Source organism: Lichenostomus cassidix, chromosome 5, assembly GCF_008360975.1.
Source record: "Lichenostomus cassidix isolate B80296 chromosome 5, HeHo_3.0, whole genome shotgun sequence".
NCBI lineage: Eukaryota > Metazoa > Chordata > Aves > Passeriformes > Meliphagidae > Lichenostomus > Lichenostomus cassidix.
Genome location: NC_139486.1, coordinates 26612684 through 26632199, shown reverse-complemented (window position 1 = coordinate 26632199; position 19516 = coordinate 26612684). Strand labels below are relative to the sequence as shown.

Genomic DNA, 19516 nt, shown 5'->3' with positions numbered 1-19516 from the left:
ATATTGTTATAATTTTACAATAATAAGCTCTAAAAAGGTTGTTAATAAAAATTAGACAATTAGTCAAGATAAGCAAAGTGAAAGCAATGTGAATACTATTTTTTTCTCTCAAGTTCTGTAAAAGCAGAAGCATTATCATTGCTAGTCATACAGGAAATTACTTTCACCACCTCTCAGATATAAAATCAATATAACACAGAGTTCCTACCATTTTTTTGTTGCTATATCCTATAAACGGTGTAATTTTTCTGAATGTTTGCATTTTTGAGCAATATCTACATCTTATTTATCTCCTGAATGCCTTTTTCAAATAAAGCTGAAATATTTCTTAAAAGAATTTTTGTTAGTTCAAATATGAATTTTCAAAGAATTGTAATTGATAGTATTTCTTTCGACAACAGTGTTTTGATAGATTGTTTTAAATAAAACCAAAAAGCATATTTTTGTCCCTACTGATTAAACATTAAAAGTATTATGTCTATTGAATGTATGTTGAACAGGAAAAAATAGATGGATGCCACCAGCTTAAAGACATTTAGCATTTTTAAATTCTTTATGTAATGTGACACACCAAACTTGCAAACCAGATTATTTATTCATATTTATGTCTGTGTCACAGACTAGGGTGTAGCCTTGTGCACAGCTATTTTGTAGCACTGTGTGGGACTGAGGAGAAACAGATCTTGTAATGTACAAGAACAGGGAGTTCCAGGTGATGAGTAGACTGTCTCTTCAGAAATGAACATTAGAAACAGTAAATGGAGAATTTCAAATCAGCTTTTAAAATATACTGTTGATGTTTTATAAAACTATGCATGATTTAGCATAAAAAAGAGTTTTGACTTGTGTAAAGGTGACTTTTAAAGTTATCTGAAATTGAAAGCAGAGTAGGTATGGTGCTGTTCTCTTGTCTTTGCTGAAAAGAAATGATTAAAAAAGCCCAGTGCTACATTGCAAATTGTGTGTAGCATACAGTTTGAGAAGTGTATCTGTATTCTGTCATTGCTCTTTGTATGCATGTTTGTTTGCCCCTTATTGCACATCTCTTAATTCGATGCAAACCACAGTTGCCAGACATCTGATCTTTCCTTTTAGTTTAATGGTAATATGCAATGTTTTTCTCAATTTCTGAGCTTACTTTCTTCTTCTGTATTGAAGGTACATAATCAGTTTCTGCAGTAAATTTTTGAAGCTATTTTATGGGAGCCATTTGGGCAATAGTAAATTTTACTTTACTGATCTAATTTTGAATGGCAAATACATTTAATATCAGATTTTGATGTAGATTTACTCCTTCTTTCATGCTGTATTTTGTTGTTTTAAATAGCTGCAGGAAAGGAAAGGCATGTTGGTTTAGGATAGATTGAAAAACAAACAAAAAACCCTCTTAGTCTCACCAGTGGGGATTTTAAAACAGTTCTTTGTATTCATCCAAATATAATTTGCAGGCTGAAATAGTTTGCTTCTGTTGTCAAAATAAATGTAGTTGACAAATGCAAATTATTGTCAGGGTTATCTTAGCTTTGGACACTCCTGGTGCTTCATTATGAACTGTCAGACTCAGTAGACTCTGTAAACTTAATTTAGAGACCAAAATGCAGTATGAGTTTACACATTAATATTGCACATTTTTCAATATAAATTTAAATTTCATTCTTGGCTCATGGAGATTGATTTAACAGACTTTGCCAGTTGAAGCTGAAGTGATAGTATATTTAGTGCAAATTCCTTAGATTTTATCATTTCTGAAAAATAATTTCCAGGTATTGAAAAAAATTGTGCAGTACAGGGGCTTTGCAAACTGGGCTCTCTGAGGTCTGGCAACAGTGGCTAAGTGTATGTTAAGTACTAGATTAAATGCAATTGCCTTTCTTGTTTTTAGACCAGTTATTCTGAATAGGAAGAGCAAACTAGCCTAGTGTTCAGCCGGCAATTGCTAAAGGTGAGAGAAATTCCCATGAATAATGGTACTGCATTTTCTCCTCAAGCTCATTCTTCTGAAAAAAGTAAATGGTCAAATCTGCTTCTTGCCATCCCCACCTCCAGGAGAAAAAGGTAAAGAATAAAATGGTTTGGGGAAGCTGATTGAAGTAATCTCACTGTTGTCATTTTTTTCTGCAGTAGAATTACTCTTTTAGCCAATTCTCCTCTTTGGATTAGGACCTCGCATTTAAAAAAAAAATCATATTCATTTGTCAAACAGACTATTTTGACTTTTCTCTTGCCTAGTACAATTCTCATAATAATTTGGACATGATTGGCAAGTGCCCTTGAAAGCAGGAGGTGGAATGGAGTGGAGAAGAAAAATGCTAATTCAGACAGCTAAGGAAGAGTGCAAAGTGGCAGTGTCTGTGAGGGAGTAGTTTTTTGTTTTATGCCTATACTTTGCAGACAGTGCTTGTTTACAGATGTTATTATGAATGTTTTCAGTGTTTTCACTTCACTAAATACAAATTTCATTGTAAATTGCATTAGTGTGGCCTGTGTATTCAGTTTGTCGTGACCACAACCAAACATTTTACCACAGTGAGAATTGCCTTTCCACATCTTTCGCCATGTGATCTGGTGTGAAATGGATGTTATACTTACTGATCAGTTTAGATGAGGGCAGTTTAGCATTAGGGTCACAGCTTTATTCAGCTTGTGATATTCCTCTGCTCAGTGATTTCACTGACAGTTCCACTGAGCGGAAGGAAGAATCTTGCTCTAAGATTTCTGTTCTCTTTTCATGTGGGCAAGTCAGTAGTGTCCTGCTCTCCAACTACCTGCTATTTCTAGGGCAGAAAAGGATGTGTGGCTGTTGGAAGCATTGCGTGTCTGAGCTGTTGTTCAATGACTCCAACAAGAAGGTAGCAAGCAGTCAGGAGGTGTGATACAGCCAGGATCCAGTCTTTATGACAGTTCTGAGCTGTGTTAGGAGTTTGGAGTGAGGATCCTGTCATGGAAAATCACATGCACTAGTGTTACTTCTCAGTTGCTGATTGTAATGAGATGCCACACTCAGAAGCTAAAGGAACTTCTTTATAAGGTTTGTTCAAGGAGATGAGCCATTTTCTAATGTTCATTTATCTCTAATCAGTGCTAATTGAAATTACAGCAACTACAGAAGTCTGTTTTTGCAAGGCCTTTTTCTGCACCTTCAAGTGCAAACTGTGTCTGTAATTGTGAGCACATTTTATCTATGAAGTAAGAAGCAATTTTACATAAGGTCAGAGGGGCTCTGGAGAGATGCACGGTAGAGAACATTCAGGGTTAACCAAGCTATTTATAACTGGAAAATCTCACCTAGAAGTTTGAAATTAATGCAGTCGAAAAGGTAGCAAAAGCTACAAAAGTGCCTGAGTGGTGTGGTCAGATCAGGCCTTCTACAGCTGTACTGAAGCCTGAATGTGGCTCCTCACCAAGAGTGTTCAGTGCCTGTCAGTCAGCAGATTCTGTCTTCATCCTCCAGAACTCTGTCAGTCTCCCTGGTCAGTTATACTTCACAGCTTTTGAGGTGGCACTGTTTGTTTAAGAGGATGATATATGACATGGTCTAATACTTGCGTGTGGTGGGATCCTTAATCATCTGTCTTGGTTGAGGGGCATGTAGCCTGATTCTGAAATCTGTCTGTGAAGACACTGGAGGGGAAAGAGAATATATATTAGGGGGATCCTTTTCATCCTAAGGTAGACCTTCTACATTCCTGCTGATTGGCTGCATTTTAGATCTCCGTGGTTTTTTTGCTCAGGTACAAATTGATTATAGCTAAGGTTTGGTAAGATTTCACCTAATGTTTTGTATCTCAGGGCATCTAATGCAAACCTTAATGATGTAGTGAATATAAGTGATATTTTCTTAACACAGAAATTATAGGCTTTTTCAGCACTTGTAATTTCCTGAACACCAGTCCACTAGAAGGGTGAGTACCAGTGTGCTGTGCAGGCACACCTTTCTTTTACTGAGAATTAAGAACCTGGGGTTGAAAAAGAAAGGCAAGCATCAGTGTCACAGGGAGTTCTATCTCTATATATAATGTGTCCTAAGGATTAAAAATACAATTAAGTTAGTTTTTAGTCGTACAGTCTCAGCTGGAGTCCAGTTCTGGATCCCTCAGTACAAAAGAGTCATGGAGCTCCTGTAGGCAGACCAGCAAAGGACTATGAAGAATAGGAGGTGGCAGCATGTCAGTTAGAGGGAGCTGGGACTGTTTAGCCTGGAGAAGACTGAGAGGGGATCTTGTCAATGTAGATAGGTATCTGAAGGGAGGGTGTTAGGAAGAAGTAGCTATGTTTTTCTTGGTGGTGCTGAGCATTAGGAAGAAAGGCAACGGGCAGAAACTGAGGTACAGGAAATTCTATCTGAACATGAGTAAGAACTTGTTTAATGTGCAGGTTGTGGAGTCTCCATCACCAAAGCTATTCAAAAACCATCTGGACAGAATCCTTACTAACATGCTCTAAGGGATCCTGCTTAAGCAGGGGGATTCCAACCTAATCCATAACAGATTCTGGGTGATTCAGTGAACATATATCAGCTTTTTGTCAACTGAAATACTTTGATATTAAAAAAATAAAAGGAATGCATGAACAAGTAGATTAGTCAGTTAAATGTAAGTATGCTCTACTTAGATTTCTACTCTAGATATCCTTAGTATGCTCAAGGCACAGAAACTATTTTTTACATGCAGTTGCAAATGCAGAATTTGTATGTTTCAATGTGTAATGTGATGGCATTATAGTTTTCTGCAGCTTCTCAGTTCAATTTGTCAGCCTTAGTTTGCCTCAGTCAGACTCTTGTGTAAACGTTGCACGTATTGCTTCAAGAGGCATACTGCGTGCATGAATTCAGTCATATTTCATTACTTTATTGATCAAAATAACTTCTTTACTGTTTGATATTCCTGTTAACTGTGTAGAGTCAAGATAGCAAGGAAAGCGTAGGCTGCATTCTTTCTTGCTTATCATTTGAATCGCTTTCCGAATTAAACATATGCAAACTTAATTCAGGGAGGGGAGCACTGTGAAAAGTCTCATTTGCCATATTTGTTTGCTAGTAAAGGAAATAATGCTGCAAATAATTTGAATTCTTGAACTTCAGGTTGGATTTGCTGGACTAGTAGTTGTACCAAAGAAAAAGAGAAGATATTTATTTTATGTGGCGTTGGTATAAGTCAGTATGAGCTGGCTGTGAATAAATTTTGCATGTAACCAGCTCAGAGTAAAAAGGAGAATAGGAGAGAAACATCTATAACACATTCAACAGCAGCTTTTTGAGCATGTTGGCTTTCATTCTGTGGAAGAAGCCATGCAAATTGTCCACGAGCATAATTTAAACTCATATATTTCAGAAGCCAGAGGTTTTTTGTACAGACAGTTTGTGTTTGTGGCAGCCCAAATTCTGTAATGTGCGATTGGATCTTTTTGGCATTTTTGCTTTTTGCCTTTGGATGAGAATTTTTTAGTCAAAAATATCTGTCTGTTAAGCTGCCTGTGGTTCTAATGAGTATTTTTGTCATGCATAGTCTTCGTCCCTCATGCCATGCCAATTACTAGATTCTTAAAACAATTAATAGTGAACCAGAAAATATAGACTTCAGTCTTGTTGACTGTGTATTAGCTTCTGTGTGAAGATCTGGGGAATGCTGAGCCAGCATCTTCACAGAAGAGTGTGAATAAAAATGTGAAGCAACTAACATGAGCATATACACACAAGGCACATATTTCCAATTTTGTTTGGAAAAAAACAGTAATAAGCATTTTTTTCCAAGTATTGAAAGATCTTTGTTTTAAAAATATGCAGAAAACTCAGGACACTGAGTCTAAATTATTTACTTGTGGCCCGTGCTTTTACGAAATGGTGCATTCATTCTGGGAAATTAACCTTACATTTCAATGCTGCCTGTGAAGTGTAAGCCTGCGTTTGAAGTGAGGAGCTAAGGTGACTTCAATGTAACTGAAAGGGTTACACATTATTCTTTGTGATGCCATTGGAAACAGGTTGGCTTGGGAATATCAGCTAATTATTTGGATGTCAGAGTTTTAGCAAACAATAGGGAAATTTCATTTGCTTGGTACATTACATGTGCTGTTCAGTTTTTGGACTTGTGTATAATACTGTGTAAGGCAGAGATTGGCAGCTTTTCAGGAGCGAGGTGCCAGATTGTATTTTTCTTTCACAAATTAGAGGTTAAGAGTGCTGGTTGAAAACATTGAAACGCGCTGTCAGGCGGTGTTTGGAAACGGCTGGTTGTCAGCAGGCAAGAGCCCACTGGCAGTAGGTGGATGGTGCAAGGGGCAGGGCTCCCTGTCCCAGGGCTGCCAGAGCCAGGAGTGCTCTCAGAATGCCAGGGCTTCTGGTACTCCGCTCCCTGCCAGCGATGCCAGGGGTGTGTGCCTCTGGAAATCTACCCACCCCTTCCTTTGCCATGTATATGCAGAACTGGGAACTGCAGGCCAAGTAGGAAACTGTCCCAAGCATCTAGAATTGTCTGTTGTAACTGCTATTAATGTGAAGTTTGACACAAATTTCTTGTGCGTGGTTGGCATAATGTGACTCTACAGAAATCTTTTTGTAAGAGACATTTGATGCTAGATGGTCAGTGTGAAACCAAAGCTAATCAATTGACCGATAATGCTCCCTTGTACATTACATTTTTCCAAAATAGGGACAAGCATGAACAGTTTTTTGTTGCAAGTTTTGAGGAAATTATATTTGAAACCCCATAGCATTTGGAAAAAGATGCTCTTTGTGAATTGATGCAGAATATTCAGATGTCCGTATTGGTTCTGTATGCTGTATTAATCAAGGAGTAACAGGGTAATACAGTATAGGATTACTGTATTACCTGTAGGCTTACTTGCCTTTAGAGTCTAACTTTGACAAAGATCTCTAGCTGTTTTATATGCTTAATGACTCTTGGGAATACTAATTATCAGGTGACCTGGAGCCATGTCTGAGCAGTGAGCAACACTACACTACATTCAAACCTAGTGCAAGCGTGCAGGAGTTGGCCTCTTCCTTTGTGTTATCATTCATACAAATGCACTGGTGTGTGTAGTGTGACATGGTTCAAGAAAGCCTAGCAGGTCCAGAAAACAACAGTCTGATTACAAGCAGGTGCCTCCTGATTTTAGAACAAGGCTTATTGTTAAATTAAAAGCTTTCAAAATAATTATGGCATGGGATTGTTACTGTGTAGATATTCCCAGAGTAACACCTCTGCTGTCTGTCAGCATATGGACCATTGTCTTCTATCCATGGTCATATGATACTAGATAATTTTTCTCATTTAGAAAGTATAAATGGAATATATAGAAAATACATACAAAAAGTTATGATGAAAGCATCTAAAATATTTTCATCACTTCGTATCGTATCGCAGTTGTTTTGATCATTGTATAATAAAACACCTGGGATCATTTTCTTCCTTAAAAGCATATAAATGTGCGATTACTTTGAATTTAGTAACATGTACTAAGTAATCAAAATATTTAGAGGTATAATTAATAATATGCATTTTAATGGGGTTTCATATTTTCTTTTCCCAGGGGCTGTGATTGTCTCCACTCCACAAGACGTGGCATTATTGGATGCACGCAAAGGAGCTGAAATGTTTAGAAAAGTCCATGTACCTGTAAGTCTCTACGTGAAAAATACCAGTAGATTTTTTTTTTCCAAATCGTAAAAAAATTTCCATAAACAGCAGTAGGTGAACATTCAGAAATCACTTAAATTTAATAAATTCTTGTTAAAAGGCTTAGAATCCATGTTGTGTCTGTGTCAGGAACTTGCTTTAACAGGAAGGAGAGAATTTTTTGAGGCTGAGGTCATAATAATGATTGATTTCTTTTAAATCTGTTTAATCTTGTGGAATGGATCAGATTGCTAAACAGAATATCTTATGAAGTAATGTGTGCCTTTCAGTTATGCTGTGTGTCCTCATTGTATGTCCTCTTCAGCACTGTTTGTGTTGGTGCTTAAATTTTGTGAAATGTAGAAAAATCATTTATTGGTATTTTTTAAGAAGCCAACTCAAATTTTTGTGGAAATATGCATATATCTAGTTATTTTGCCATTTAAAGGGCTCTATAACTATCATGAGAAGTAGAAGACTGTCTAATTACTGTATTTCATGAGGTCAATAGCTCATATCTTAGCTTAATTTTTTGAGAAATGTAAAATTAAAGAATATCTGCAATTAGGAGAAAATATTAAACAGGCTTGCAACCTTGACTTGATGTTTTCTCTGTGTGCTACAAGTTGCTAAGTAACTGAATGTTATACTCTAGAGTAGGTTTATGTAGAGATTCATTTTTACTTTGAAATGGGCAGTTGATGAGAAAATATAAATTGAAATGCTTCCTTATCATAAACTGTAAGGAAAAAAAGATTTTTTTTTTGCCTACTTGTGTGAAGATTACTGTCACTCTTCCGTAAGAAAGGAAATTTCTTTCATAGCTAATGCTTTGTTAATTAAAAAAATGCATAAGAAAGGTGAAGTGAATGCTTTCCCTTATTTTAAATTTACAGAATAGCTTAACAAAAGAAATACTTTGATGAATTCCTTATTACTAACTATTCTTTAAGCATATTTGCGTCAAAATGAAAGTATTGTAGCATTTATAATTTGCTGCCGGAGGGAAAACAAGAAGAATAATGTATGGAGCATTTTGTTTTGATTTTATGTTTGGGTTTGTTCAAATGATGTAAAATTATTTTCTTTAATTTAAATTGTGTTTAAGTTAGTACTTCACTGATTTTTCCTTCTGTTTTAATGAGAAATGACCAAGATTTCTTTCCAAGAGCGTTTTGTTCAATGTCCTTTGAAGAGAATTGCCTCCAAGAAAATCATGCATTCTAGGATAGGCTTGGCTAATACTAACTTGACTACTGAAAGATAAGATATTAAGTATGATCTATTTTGGTTCATTGGAATTATCAGATCTTGTTAAATCAAACGAAAAGTAACAATGAAGCTGTTACACCACCTGTTGAGTTTGAATGCACTTGAACCAGTTATCAGGTCTTACCCTTTTCACGATGCTGCTTCACTTTATTCTGCCCTGTATGTACATGAGTAATTTACTTCAGTTGTAAAGCAACTGCTGTCTGTACACTACATTTCTAAATGTCAACTAACTATGAGGATCTAAAGAAAATGTAGGGACATAACTTTTGATGGACAACTTTAGACCTGAGGTTTATGTCAAAGAGATGGAATCTGTGGGTCTGTGTTAAAATTACCTATTCTGATTACATAAATAACTGATCTTTAAATTTCTAACCTCTAAAATCGTTACTCTTTCAGAAAGTGCTTGCAAAGAGCTAACTTTTCAAAGAAGCAGAGAGTCTATAGGTTGCTGAACTCTTGAATATGCTTTCTCATATTTAATGATCTGCAGTCTCTCCCATGTGCATACAGGCCTACATATTCCACCCACTGTTATTAGTTATCAAAGACTCAGATGACAAATGTAATATTACTGCAGTAAGGTCACAATTGTTAATGTTGTTTGTTTGTCCTTGATTGAAATTGAAATAGAATGACTGAAGGAACTAATGAAAATCTGGCGAGGAGAGTTATCATTAAAACCAGGATTACAGGGCAAAATTCGTATTTTCAGTCATATGATATAGTCATTAAAAGAGGAGTGACATCTCTTGTGCAGTGGAGTGCAGCACACCTACACTTAAAGTGAGGAAGGAGTTTGTGAAGTGGTGCTGACTCCTATCACAGCAAGTTTCAACATTCTTGTCTATTATGTGAGTTTGCCCAGTGTTGTCTTACATTCCTGAGGGTGACTCAAAGTGAGTAATTTTGAGTATTTAGGAAAAAAAATTGCCTATTTCCACCTGCTGAGGCTGAGTTCAGTTCATTATAGTTTATCTTATCAATTTTATTTCTGAAAGAAAAGACAGGGTTTTAGTTAAATCTGCAGCTTTTCTGGAAGTCTCCTTGAATTGGAAGGTTATGTTTCGGATTTTGCAGATTTCAAAAAACTGCTTAGGTAAACTCAGCTATGTATTTCCTTCTGAGTTATACTGAAATTGCTTATTTGGCTATGTTCTTGCTGGTATTTCTGAAGCATCCAGAGTAACCAGCCAGGATTATGGCTTCATGTTGGGAGCAGATACTAGAGGCAAAAATGGCTCATTATAAGAGGAAAGGTAGGAAGGCAGAAATATTGTGCATGTTTACTTGAAGCACTGCTATGTGAAGTGACTGACTGATGGTCGTGTAGGAAGTTGATGGCAGACTGAAGAACTGGAACCCTGGTCAATTCAGTCCCTGTCAGATTGAAGTCAGACCTCAGCACCGCCTGTCCTTAAGTACAGTGAATGATTTAAGTGGGTTTTTCAAGAATTGTCTCCTAGTGTAAATACAGAGAGCTTTCATTTTATCACTCTATTTTCTTTAACTTGGAAGGTTGTATATTTGGATTTAGGCATGATTTATTGTGTAACCAAAAGCTGAGCACAAGAAATACGTAAACATTCAGAAACTGAATGTTTCTTGATGTGACAATGTGCAGATAATTCATAATGAAAGGGTTTTCATTTCCTGTTATTTCTTGCCAGATGCCTCTTCACCCTTTAAAGTAACGATTAGACTAAATAGACTACAGCTCCATGCTGCTACCATAGGTTAGCTCCTGTACTGTGTTTTCATGTCACTCCTGAGCCAAGATTGCCAGGCTCACTAAGGACTAGAATAGAATGCACTCACACTTATGGGGTAGTTTGTGTAGACAGTAACAGCTGCTTTGAAGCTATTACAAGTCTATTATTTGAGCAGGGAAATGAGAGTTATTACTGACTTCATTAGCAAGACCTATTACTTTGTAGACTTAAAAGCTCTGAAGGTCATAAGGAGCTCCTTTCTTTAAATATATGTGCAGAAATATGCATGGTAAAAATACACTTCAGCACTAAATTGTGTGTTTGCAAATGTTCTATATTTTACTTAGTATTTTTAAGTGGCATCTTAATATTCCTGAAGAATATTACATATTATTAAATATGCACTGTTCATTGGCTGACAAACAGGACCAACACTGAAAAATAAAAATTGAGTAGTGCTGAAATGTTATTTACTTTCAGTAAGATTTGTTTAAATGGAAACAAAAAGGACAGTGAATAACACCTCTAAAACTGATACAGCATTGGACATATAACTGTATCTCAGCATTTGTTTATGCACTGGCAGAAGGACTTCTTAGGTTATTAAAGTATTAACGAAACAGCTGTAATAACCTTTAACTACTCACAAAACAATAGTAGACAACATAACTTTTTCTTTGATTCTAAATTTGATGAATCATAAATGTTGTATGAGTACTCTGAAGAGAACAGAAAGTTCAAACCCCAAGATACCTGAAAATTAATTAAAGTGTAAAATTCAAATTACTTTTTTTTCCCCCCTCTACTGTTAGAAATGGTCTTTCTGTATCCTGGTGAAAATAATATTTTTCTTTTGTCAAATAATACTCCTTCCAGTGTCTTCCAGTTTACCAACACAGTGAAAACTCCATGACTTGACTTTAAGGAGAGCAGGATGAATGCCTGCTTAGAGGTCATCTGTAAAAGGCTGTGGCTGTAGAGATCCCTTTTTACCATCCCTGCACCTTTTACCCTTGGACAGGTGATATTTCATGCCTGTCCTCATTTAAGAACTGAATGATAAAATTACCTGTAATATCGTGCCGGTAAATAGAAATGTGTTCTGGCAGTCCCTGGGAGAGAGTAGAAAAGGGGGAAAGTCAGTTTGAGGTGTTAAATCAGAAGTAAGTAAATCTTTTTAAATATTTCTTAAAATGTTCCTTGCTTTAAACCCTCTGAGACCTTTACGTAAGTAAGGAAGATGTAGCAAATATCCTTTGTGGTGGTATGAAAAAAACATTTTTTGATAATTTTCAGCTCACAGCTAAGGAAACTTTTATTAGGATATTATAAATAGCATACTTTTTTATTTTCAAGTTCAGTGCCAGAAGTTGTACATTCACTTCTAATTAAATAACTTTATATTTGTTGGTTGCATTGAATATGGTGTTTCCTCTTAGATATGCTTCATTAGCATAGTGGATATGTTTCTCCTCTAGTAGCTAGAGCACCTTGTTCAAGCACAAAACTAGAAGGCTCAGGGAAATGTAGAAATACAAAATGCTGCAAATTATATAACAATATAAATTATATAGTAATTTTTAAAACTCAGCTATAGTTTGTGTGACGTATCTAGGTAACATATAAATCTAAAAGAGAAATCTTGCAACATGGAATCTCTTCTAGCAGGTGTTCTGTTCATTAGCAGGTGTATAGAAGCTTTCACCCTGTAGTGTTTGAGCACTGTTTTCATCACTTCTGGAAATTCTGCTCTGCCTCAATGAAGAGTTTTGTTTACTATATGAATAAAATGAGATCAATGCTATCATTAGCATTATTTCACGTTGTGAAAGAAGATTTTTTGTGTGAATGACTTGGCAAATTTTAATTTGACATATTTTGTAAGGATGACATTGAAAACTGGCATCAACAGAAAGGTACCCAGGATGTGCATATTAGATTTTTATGCTGTGGGTTTTGTCACTTAGTTTCACATAATTATTCCTTTTGTTTGATCTTTAAAATGTGTTTCTGCTCTTCAGAAGAATAGCAAATCTGGTTCTTTTTGAAAACATTTCCCTACAGGATAACTTATAAAAATACCTTAAAAGCATGTCTGATTGTGTAATTTCTTGTAATGGTATGTTTTTATTTTGTCTTTCCTGAAACTGTGAAGTACAAAACCGTAAAACACAGCATGAAAATACTTCCACTATTCAAATTTCGAAAATGAAATGCTGGGAGAGTTCTTGGCAAGTTAGGATTGTGCAAGAGATACTTTTTGTTACAAATAAGGCTGTTAATCTTTGAGAGGTATAAATGTGAAAAACTTGAAATAATGCACAGACGATGGTGCCACTGAGGTGGCTAATAAGAGCTGATAATGATGTTAATGAGTCTGATTCCAATTTTAAATAACTACTCTGTGTTGATTCTTAGTCAATGATCTATTCTTTATTGTCAGAGATGAATAATGGGAATACCAATGCTTGAATGCTAGATTTGAACATCCTTTCCTTTGCTTTACTTTAACAGGTTTTAGGACTGGTTCAAAATATGAGTGTTTTCCAATGTCCCAAATGTAAGCATGAGACACATATTTTTGGAGCTGATGGTGTAAGAGATCTAGCAAGAACCCTTGGATTGGATATTTTGGGTAAGAATATGGAAATGGTTTTATTTTTGAAGAAAAGTTTAATGGTGTACATGAAGCATTAACTGAACTATGGAACTGCATAATCCTAGATTACTCTATATTCAGACAGTGTTCAGGTATAATAGAACTAATAAGTAGTATGCTCTGTTCCTTGTCAGTGTTGTAATGGTGATGTTGACTGGATATGAAATTTCTTGATTTGCATCTTAAATCTCTTGGTATCTACAAACAGTCCAGAACATAAATTGTTTTGATAGCAATGTGCTGTTTTGCCTGAAATTCATTATGTTATTTATTATACAGCAATTTTTACAAAGAACCAAGAATTCTATTTAGTCTTAGGACAGACTAAACTCTGTCCAGTAATATAAATAAATGTTTTCTAATTCATTTCCTTTAAATGAAATGAATTGTTACGTGTTGACTTGGTGGAGACCTTATGGCAGCCCTCTGATACCTAAAGGGGGCTTACAAGAAAGCTGGAGAGTCTTTGCAAAGGCAGACAATGATAGGACAATGGAGAATTATTTTAAACTGAAGGAGGGTAGATTTAGATTAGATATTAGGCAGAAATTCTTTCTGTGAGGGTGGTGAGAGACTTGTACAGGGTGCTCAGAGTTGGGGATGCTCCATCCCTGAAAATATTCAAGGGCAGATTGGATGGGGCTCTGAGCCACCTGGTCTACTCGAAGGTGTCCCTGGCCATGGCAGGGGTGTTGGAACCAGGTGATGTTTAAGGTCCCTTCCAATTTAAGCCATTCTGTGATTAGCTATGATTAAGCTTTCTGACATGCCTGTAGGCTAAAATAGGCATAGATCTTTAAAATATACATTACTGTTTTAAAAAGTCATGGTTCAACCTGTGCAGTAAGTAAAGAATATAACACAGCATAATTAAGTTGGCAAACGAAGTAATTACATGTGCTAATGATGTGTTTCCATGTATTACTGTAATTATCTCAATGATTTTCCATACCTAATTCATTAAAAAGAACCAGGAAGCTCACTTAAAAAGATCAACACAGAAACATGAAGGTCTGACACAGACTTAAGATTGCAAGGCAACACATAATTAAAGACATGCTTTTGGGCTATCTTTTAGTTTTCTGAATATGTAATGAGTTGTGATCAGAGCCTAAGGGGACTTCTGCAGCCCTGGGTTATGTGGATGGATGAAAATGCTCTTCAAGCAGTGGAATCAGACATGAATTTAGATACACAGGCACAAATGATGTAACATACCATTGGTCCCGTAGGTGGTTTTTGTTATTTCCTAGGTGTGCAGAACTTACTGATCGTGATTGTATTTAATTAGGAGTGATGTGAGACATGTACAGATGTAGCAGAGGATACATGAGATGTATGAAATAAAGCAGAATGAAGTTTATCTTCAAAGTGCCAATGCAGAACTAGACTAAGATTAAGAATAATGCTGCAAGGGTTAAATTTAGAATTTCAGTGCTTGATCTGATTAGTACGCTCCTCCTTCCAGGGATGACCATTATATAATAATACCATATGGTATCGTAAGAATTACTGCTCACAGATTTTACGTTAATCCATCCCAAATGGAAGTTTTATCTCAGTATTACTTGAATTTTGCCCCAAAATCTTGAGGGCATGTTTTTACATATATATCTGTAAAATACATGTATTTAAAATTAGTACTTCTGAATTTATTTTGCCTGCATTTTCCAACACCAATGGCTGTTCTGTTAGTTTAGATAAGCACCTAGTCCTCCTTTGAAACCTGACAAGGTAGCATCTGACAAATTCTTCAAGTAAACAGTGTGCAGGATTGAAAAGTATTTTCTTTCTGCCTGCTCAGAGTTGGCTGTCATTAGTATTACTGAGTACCTTATTTTTGTTTGTTACAGAAGACAATTAGCAGTTGCCAAGTCACTTTCAACTGCAGTTCATTATTTCATGTAATTCTGATTGTCTTGTTTTTTTACTGTTCTCGAAAGAAAAGTGCAACAGGGGTTTGTGAGAGACTTAGTACTGCTGATTTTTCTCTCCCAGTCTCTGAAAATTTTCTTCCCAAGTTTGATGGCTGTAACTGTGACCAGAAGGCTGTACCACTGATGATACTTGATGATACTGAGACGATGATTTCTGTACCTTCCATCCTGACCTTTGCAATTCTGAACTTTTTAAATTCAGTCTGGTTTCTGACCAGTAGCAACGACTTTTAGTTTTTTTTAATTCTTTGTTTTTACTTCCTACAATAAATTTAAATTATTCTCTTTCTTTGCAGTCAGCAGTAGTTGTTAATATCAGAAAAATGTACAATGACAAGTTCCCATTACATCGCATAGTGAAGAATAATGCAAAAGTTTTATCTTCCTCAAACCCCTATCACCCAAACAGCTGTGCAATGGTTTTGATGTCTTCTGCTTAAATAACAGAATTTTGATTTTATTTTTTTTTAAATTAAGAATGCATTTTTCTTTATCTTCTGACTGCACTTCTGTTCATACAAGTCCTGTTATTCTTCTGTAGTAGCAGCATATCTTTGTAAGTCTGAGGAGGAAAAGAGAGAGGCTGCCATTTTGTTATTATCTGAGATTTTTATTAAGCTGATAGTGAAGAAGTATTTTTTCATTAACAAAACATCCTTAGGAAAAAGGCAAAGATTAGTCCCTACAGAAAGTAAAGGTAGGAAGTGAATGTAAGGGAGTTTTACAGAGTTACTGTTATTCCATTAAGAATGTTTATGGTTAAAAAAACTTTCAGAGGACTCCCTGATTTTTTAAAAAATGAATTCATGAACACACTTTTTGCCTAAATTTATTCATGACTGAAATAGATAAGAAAAACTTAAACTTGAAGAAAGTGGACTGTAATTATCATAAATAATAAAGTTTTTCAAAGATTCAGCACACTAATCATGGAGCCACAGCTTTTGGGTTTGCTATTTGTTTGGTTTTGTTTGTATTACTGCTTGCTTTGGATTCTGTTTTTTTATCTCTTAAACTTTGTTAATTTTCAGGCAGTTTTTTTAATGTTTCTTTTTCTGAATACATTGAATCTTGGTAATTTACACTGGCCTTGGTTTGAGTTAAATAAAGTGCTAAAGCATGAATTAAACTGATACAGTTTCTGATATTTTAGGACTGAACTAAGGTAGGCTATTCTGTCTGCATCCATCCATGATGTAAAATAAAATGTAGTTGTGTTTTCCATTAAAATAAGGTTGGTCTTCAGTTCACTTCAAAATTATTTATGTAGCAGTGACCTAAACAGAGAAATCTCCAAGTTTTTTTGTAGTGCTGAAATCTGTGTTTCAGAAAGTATGTTTCAGACTGGAATAGGGCTGCTAATTGATTCTCCTTTAGAACGTTCTTTTCCTCTCTGACAGTTCCATGCTCATTATAAAAGCAGAATATAAAGAAGATTTCTGTTGGAAAGAAGAATGAACTGAATAGTTGTCCACCTTTGACTTAGATCCAAGGCCTAATAAGGACAATAACAAATGTTATTATTTGGAAATTAGGTATTCAAAGAAGTCTCTGAACAGTGATTCAAATCTTAAAACGCACTGAAAAGAATATATAATGAGGAAATAGGCTGAACAGTAAGTTGCATGATGAGCGATTGCCTAATTCAGGCAATTTATTTAATGTACACAAAATAAGTTGTATCTCAGCCTGTATTTTTCTATGTGTTTGAGGCAAAAAGCTCTGCCTTATCTAATACATGACTGAAGTATGGTCTTTTCTATTCAGAGAATGAAAAATCCAAAATGCATTTGGCATTATTCATTATGGATGTAAGGAAACTCTACTGCAGTCAATTTTAATTTTAAATGTTGATTTCTGGAGATTAAGCAATTCAAAGAATATACTATACTGGAATTTGATTTCAGTTGCTTTAGGGTTGTTTTAAAGACTCGTTTAAAGACATATGTGTATCTTGGTGTTTTTGATGCAGGAGACCTTCCACTGCATGTTAATATACGGGAGACGTGTGATTCAGGACAGCCTGTTGTGATCTCTCAGCCTCAAAGTGATGCTGTAAGTTTGATGCACTGCACTTAAAACAACAGAAAGCTCTCCTCTGAAAGTGCTTAGAGAGTGCTGCTTGTTATTGCTGTTTGAAAAGAAAAGTGTATCTGAATGGAAGTCAAGGAAATAAAAGAAGGTAGTATCAGTAAGTAACTCAGGCTCTTAATTTTGGAATGCTGGTCATCTGTTCTGCTTCTGTGGGTTTGATTTTGTTTGATTAGGCTGAATCATTCAGAAGAGAGAAGATGTGATCCAGGTCCTGGCATGCTAAGGGGAGGAAAGGTCAGTGTCAAGCCTCATGAGACCTTGCAGCTAATGTAGGTCCACTAAAACTGTCAGTTGAGACTTTGGTAGCTGAGCCTGGAAACTGTCAAAGGGTCCTATCCAAAGGTGTTTGGAACAAAACTTCATATTGTCTGTACCTGGGTTGTTTTCAGCAGGAAGTGGAGCAATTTACACACAAGAGGAAATGGATTTTTCAGTGCATTTACCATAACATTTTATTGTCAGTGGGAAGTATGAGTTGGTGAGGTTGTGGAAGTCGAATACACTAGTGTGTAAAGAAAAGAACAACATACATAATTGTGTTAATGCTGATAGAGCAAGATTATCCTCTGGATTATTGTCCTTCTTATCTGCTAGAGTTTGTCTGCCAGGCTCTGTAGGGCAGGATGTAGTGCACAGTATATGGCATAATGCAGCCCTGCTTCTGCCTGCCGTTTAGATGTAAGGATGTATAGTGAAAGAAGTGATGAATGCTGATAACAGATGGTAGAATCAATTCAAGATAAGGTAGACTGTACCTGTGGAACATTCGAATATTGGTAGCTTTTTTAGTATCACGATTGCTAGGCACACTCTGAAATGCTTTTTTTCCTTCCCAGTATTTTAGAAGGAAAAAAAAGGGGGGAGGGGATTAACATTGTTAATCCAGTGTTTTTAACATACTGAACGGAATTCTAGAAGAACAGTGACAGTCTTAAAATGGTGATTTTGTTTTGAAAGAGAAACAGCAGCACTATGGTGTGTTGACTTCTAATTGAATGCCATATTTTTGCTAGGTTTGGGCAAGGCCTGTGCTGTGGAATAATGTAGTGATCTCGAGTCCAGGTCCATTCGAAAAGGATTCCCTGTAATCCACATGGTAGTTTTTGTCTGGGAAGTTTGGTCACCAACATGAGGATTTGAGTGGATGCATGGCTTTGGTCACATTTAAAATAAATTTAAAATAAAACAGCTGGGAAACTAAAATGGGAGGCTCACAGCTGTCAGTGTCTGAAATCTGTAATAACCAAGAGTCTGTAGCCTGCTGGACTATTGATCTAAGAATTCAGTCATGTAGGATAGCGTTCTGAAAATAAAAAAGACAAGAAAGTCTGTTGTGTTGCCATCTGTTCCTCCTTGAACTATGTTCTTGATAACAAAAGGATGGTTTATAATCACCATTTGTGGCAATTAAGTTAAATATGCAGAGGAATAAAGATTGACAAATATGTGTGACTCTGGGGAAAACTCTTAATATCCTTCTCTGCCATTGTGTCTGTGAGATAACCATTCTCCTCTGAGAATGTATTTTTGTAAAAGGTCACTAATCTCTACAGAATGGATAATTTCCTTTTATCCCTGGCTTGCTTCTCATTTTAAAGACAGAAAAATATTGTTTTTCTCTTACATTTTCAAAGAAAAATTCAATTCTTAGCACATAACTGATGGTGGGAGAGGTCATATAAGGTCAGATTCTAATCTTTAATACATGACAGTCATCATCATGTTTCTCAAATAAACTGAAATTGTGGCTATTCAGGCAGGAACAATCACAACTTTTCAGATAGAGAACAATGTCTGCTGAAATTATCTCTGCTCTTGTCCCTTAAATGTGATGGGGATTTTCATATAAAGTTCTATGCTGATTTTGTTAGAACACACTTAAAATCAAATACTGACTCATAGACCTGAAATAATACCTAGCTGATTCAAGCAGTAGGGAATAGGTATGGTGATTGACTTCTTAGAAACCCAGCATGCTGTCACACCTTCTAAACTCTGTCAAGCCTAGAATAAAAGGGTGTTTCTAAAATATGTCAGTTAATACATTTTTGCTTACATATCTGCCATGGGGTTCATTTTGCCTTGCAGATATATAAAAGTATAGTTCTGACTTTACACTAGGATTTCAAAATGTCTAAGCAAACTTGTCTAAATTTATTATTTTGAAGCTTAGATGTAGTTGGTGAAAATGGGGTTTTCTTTTCACAAATGACAAGGAAATTA

The 19516-nt window shown here is 35.8% G+C and overlaps 1 protein-coding gene across 3 annotated transcripts in view; it reads left to right on the top strand.

Annotated features, from left to right (window-relative positions):
- Positions 1-19516, top strand: part of NUBPL (NUBP iron-sulfur cluster assembly factor, mitochondrial) — an 82550-nt gene that overhangs the window by 55424 nt on the left and 7610 nt on the right. For 2 of the 3 annotated variants that reach the window (XM_085061933.1, XM_085061931.1), the window contains 3 exons: positions 7531-7616; positions 13118-13238; positions 17172-17254. In XM_085061933.1, coding sequence (XP_084918059.1) covers positions 7531-7616; positions 13118-13238; positions 17172-17254 — 290 coding nt within the window. The remainder of the gene's footprint in view (positions 1-7530; positions 7617-13117; positions 13239-17171; positions 17255-19516) is intronic. The other variant, XM_085061934.1, reaches the window with a different exon arrangement.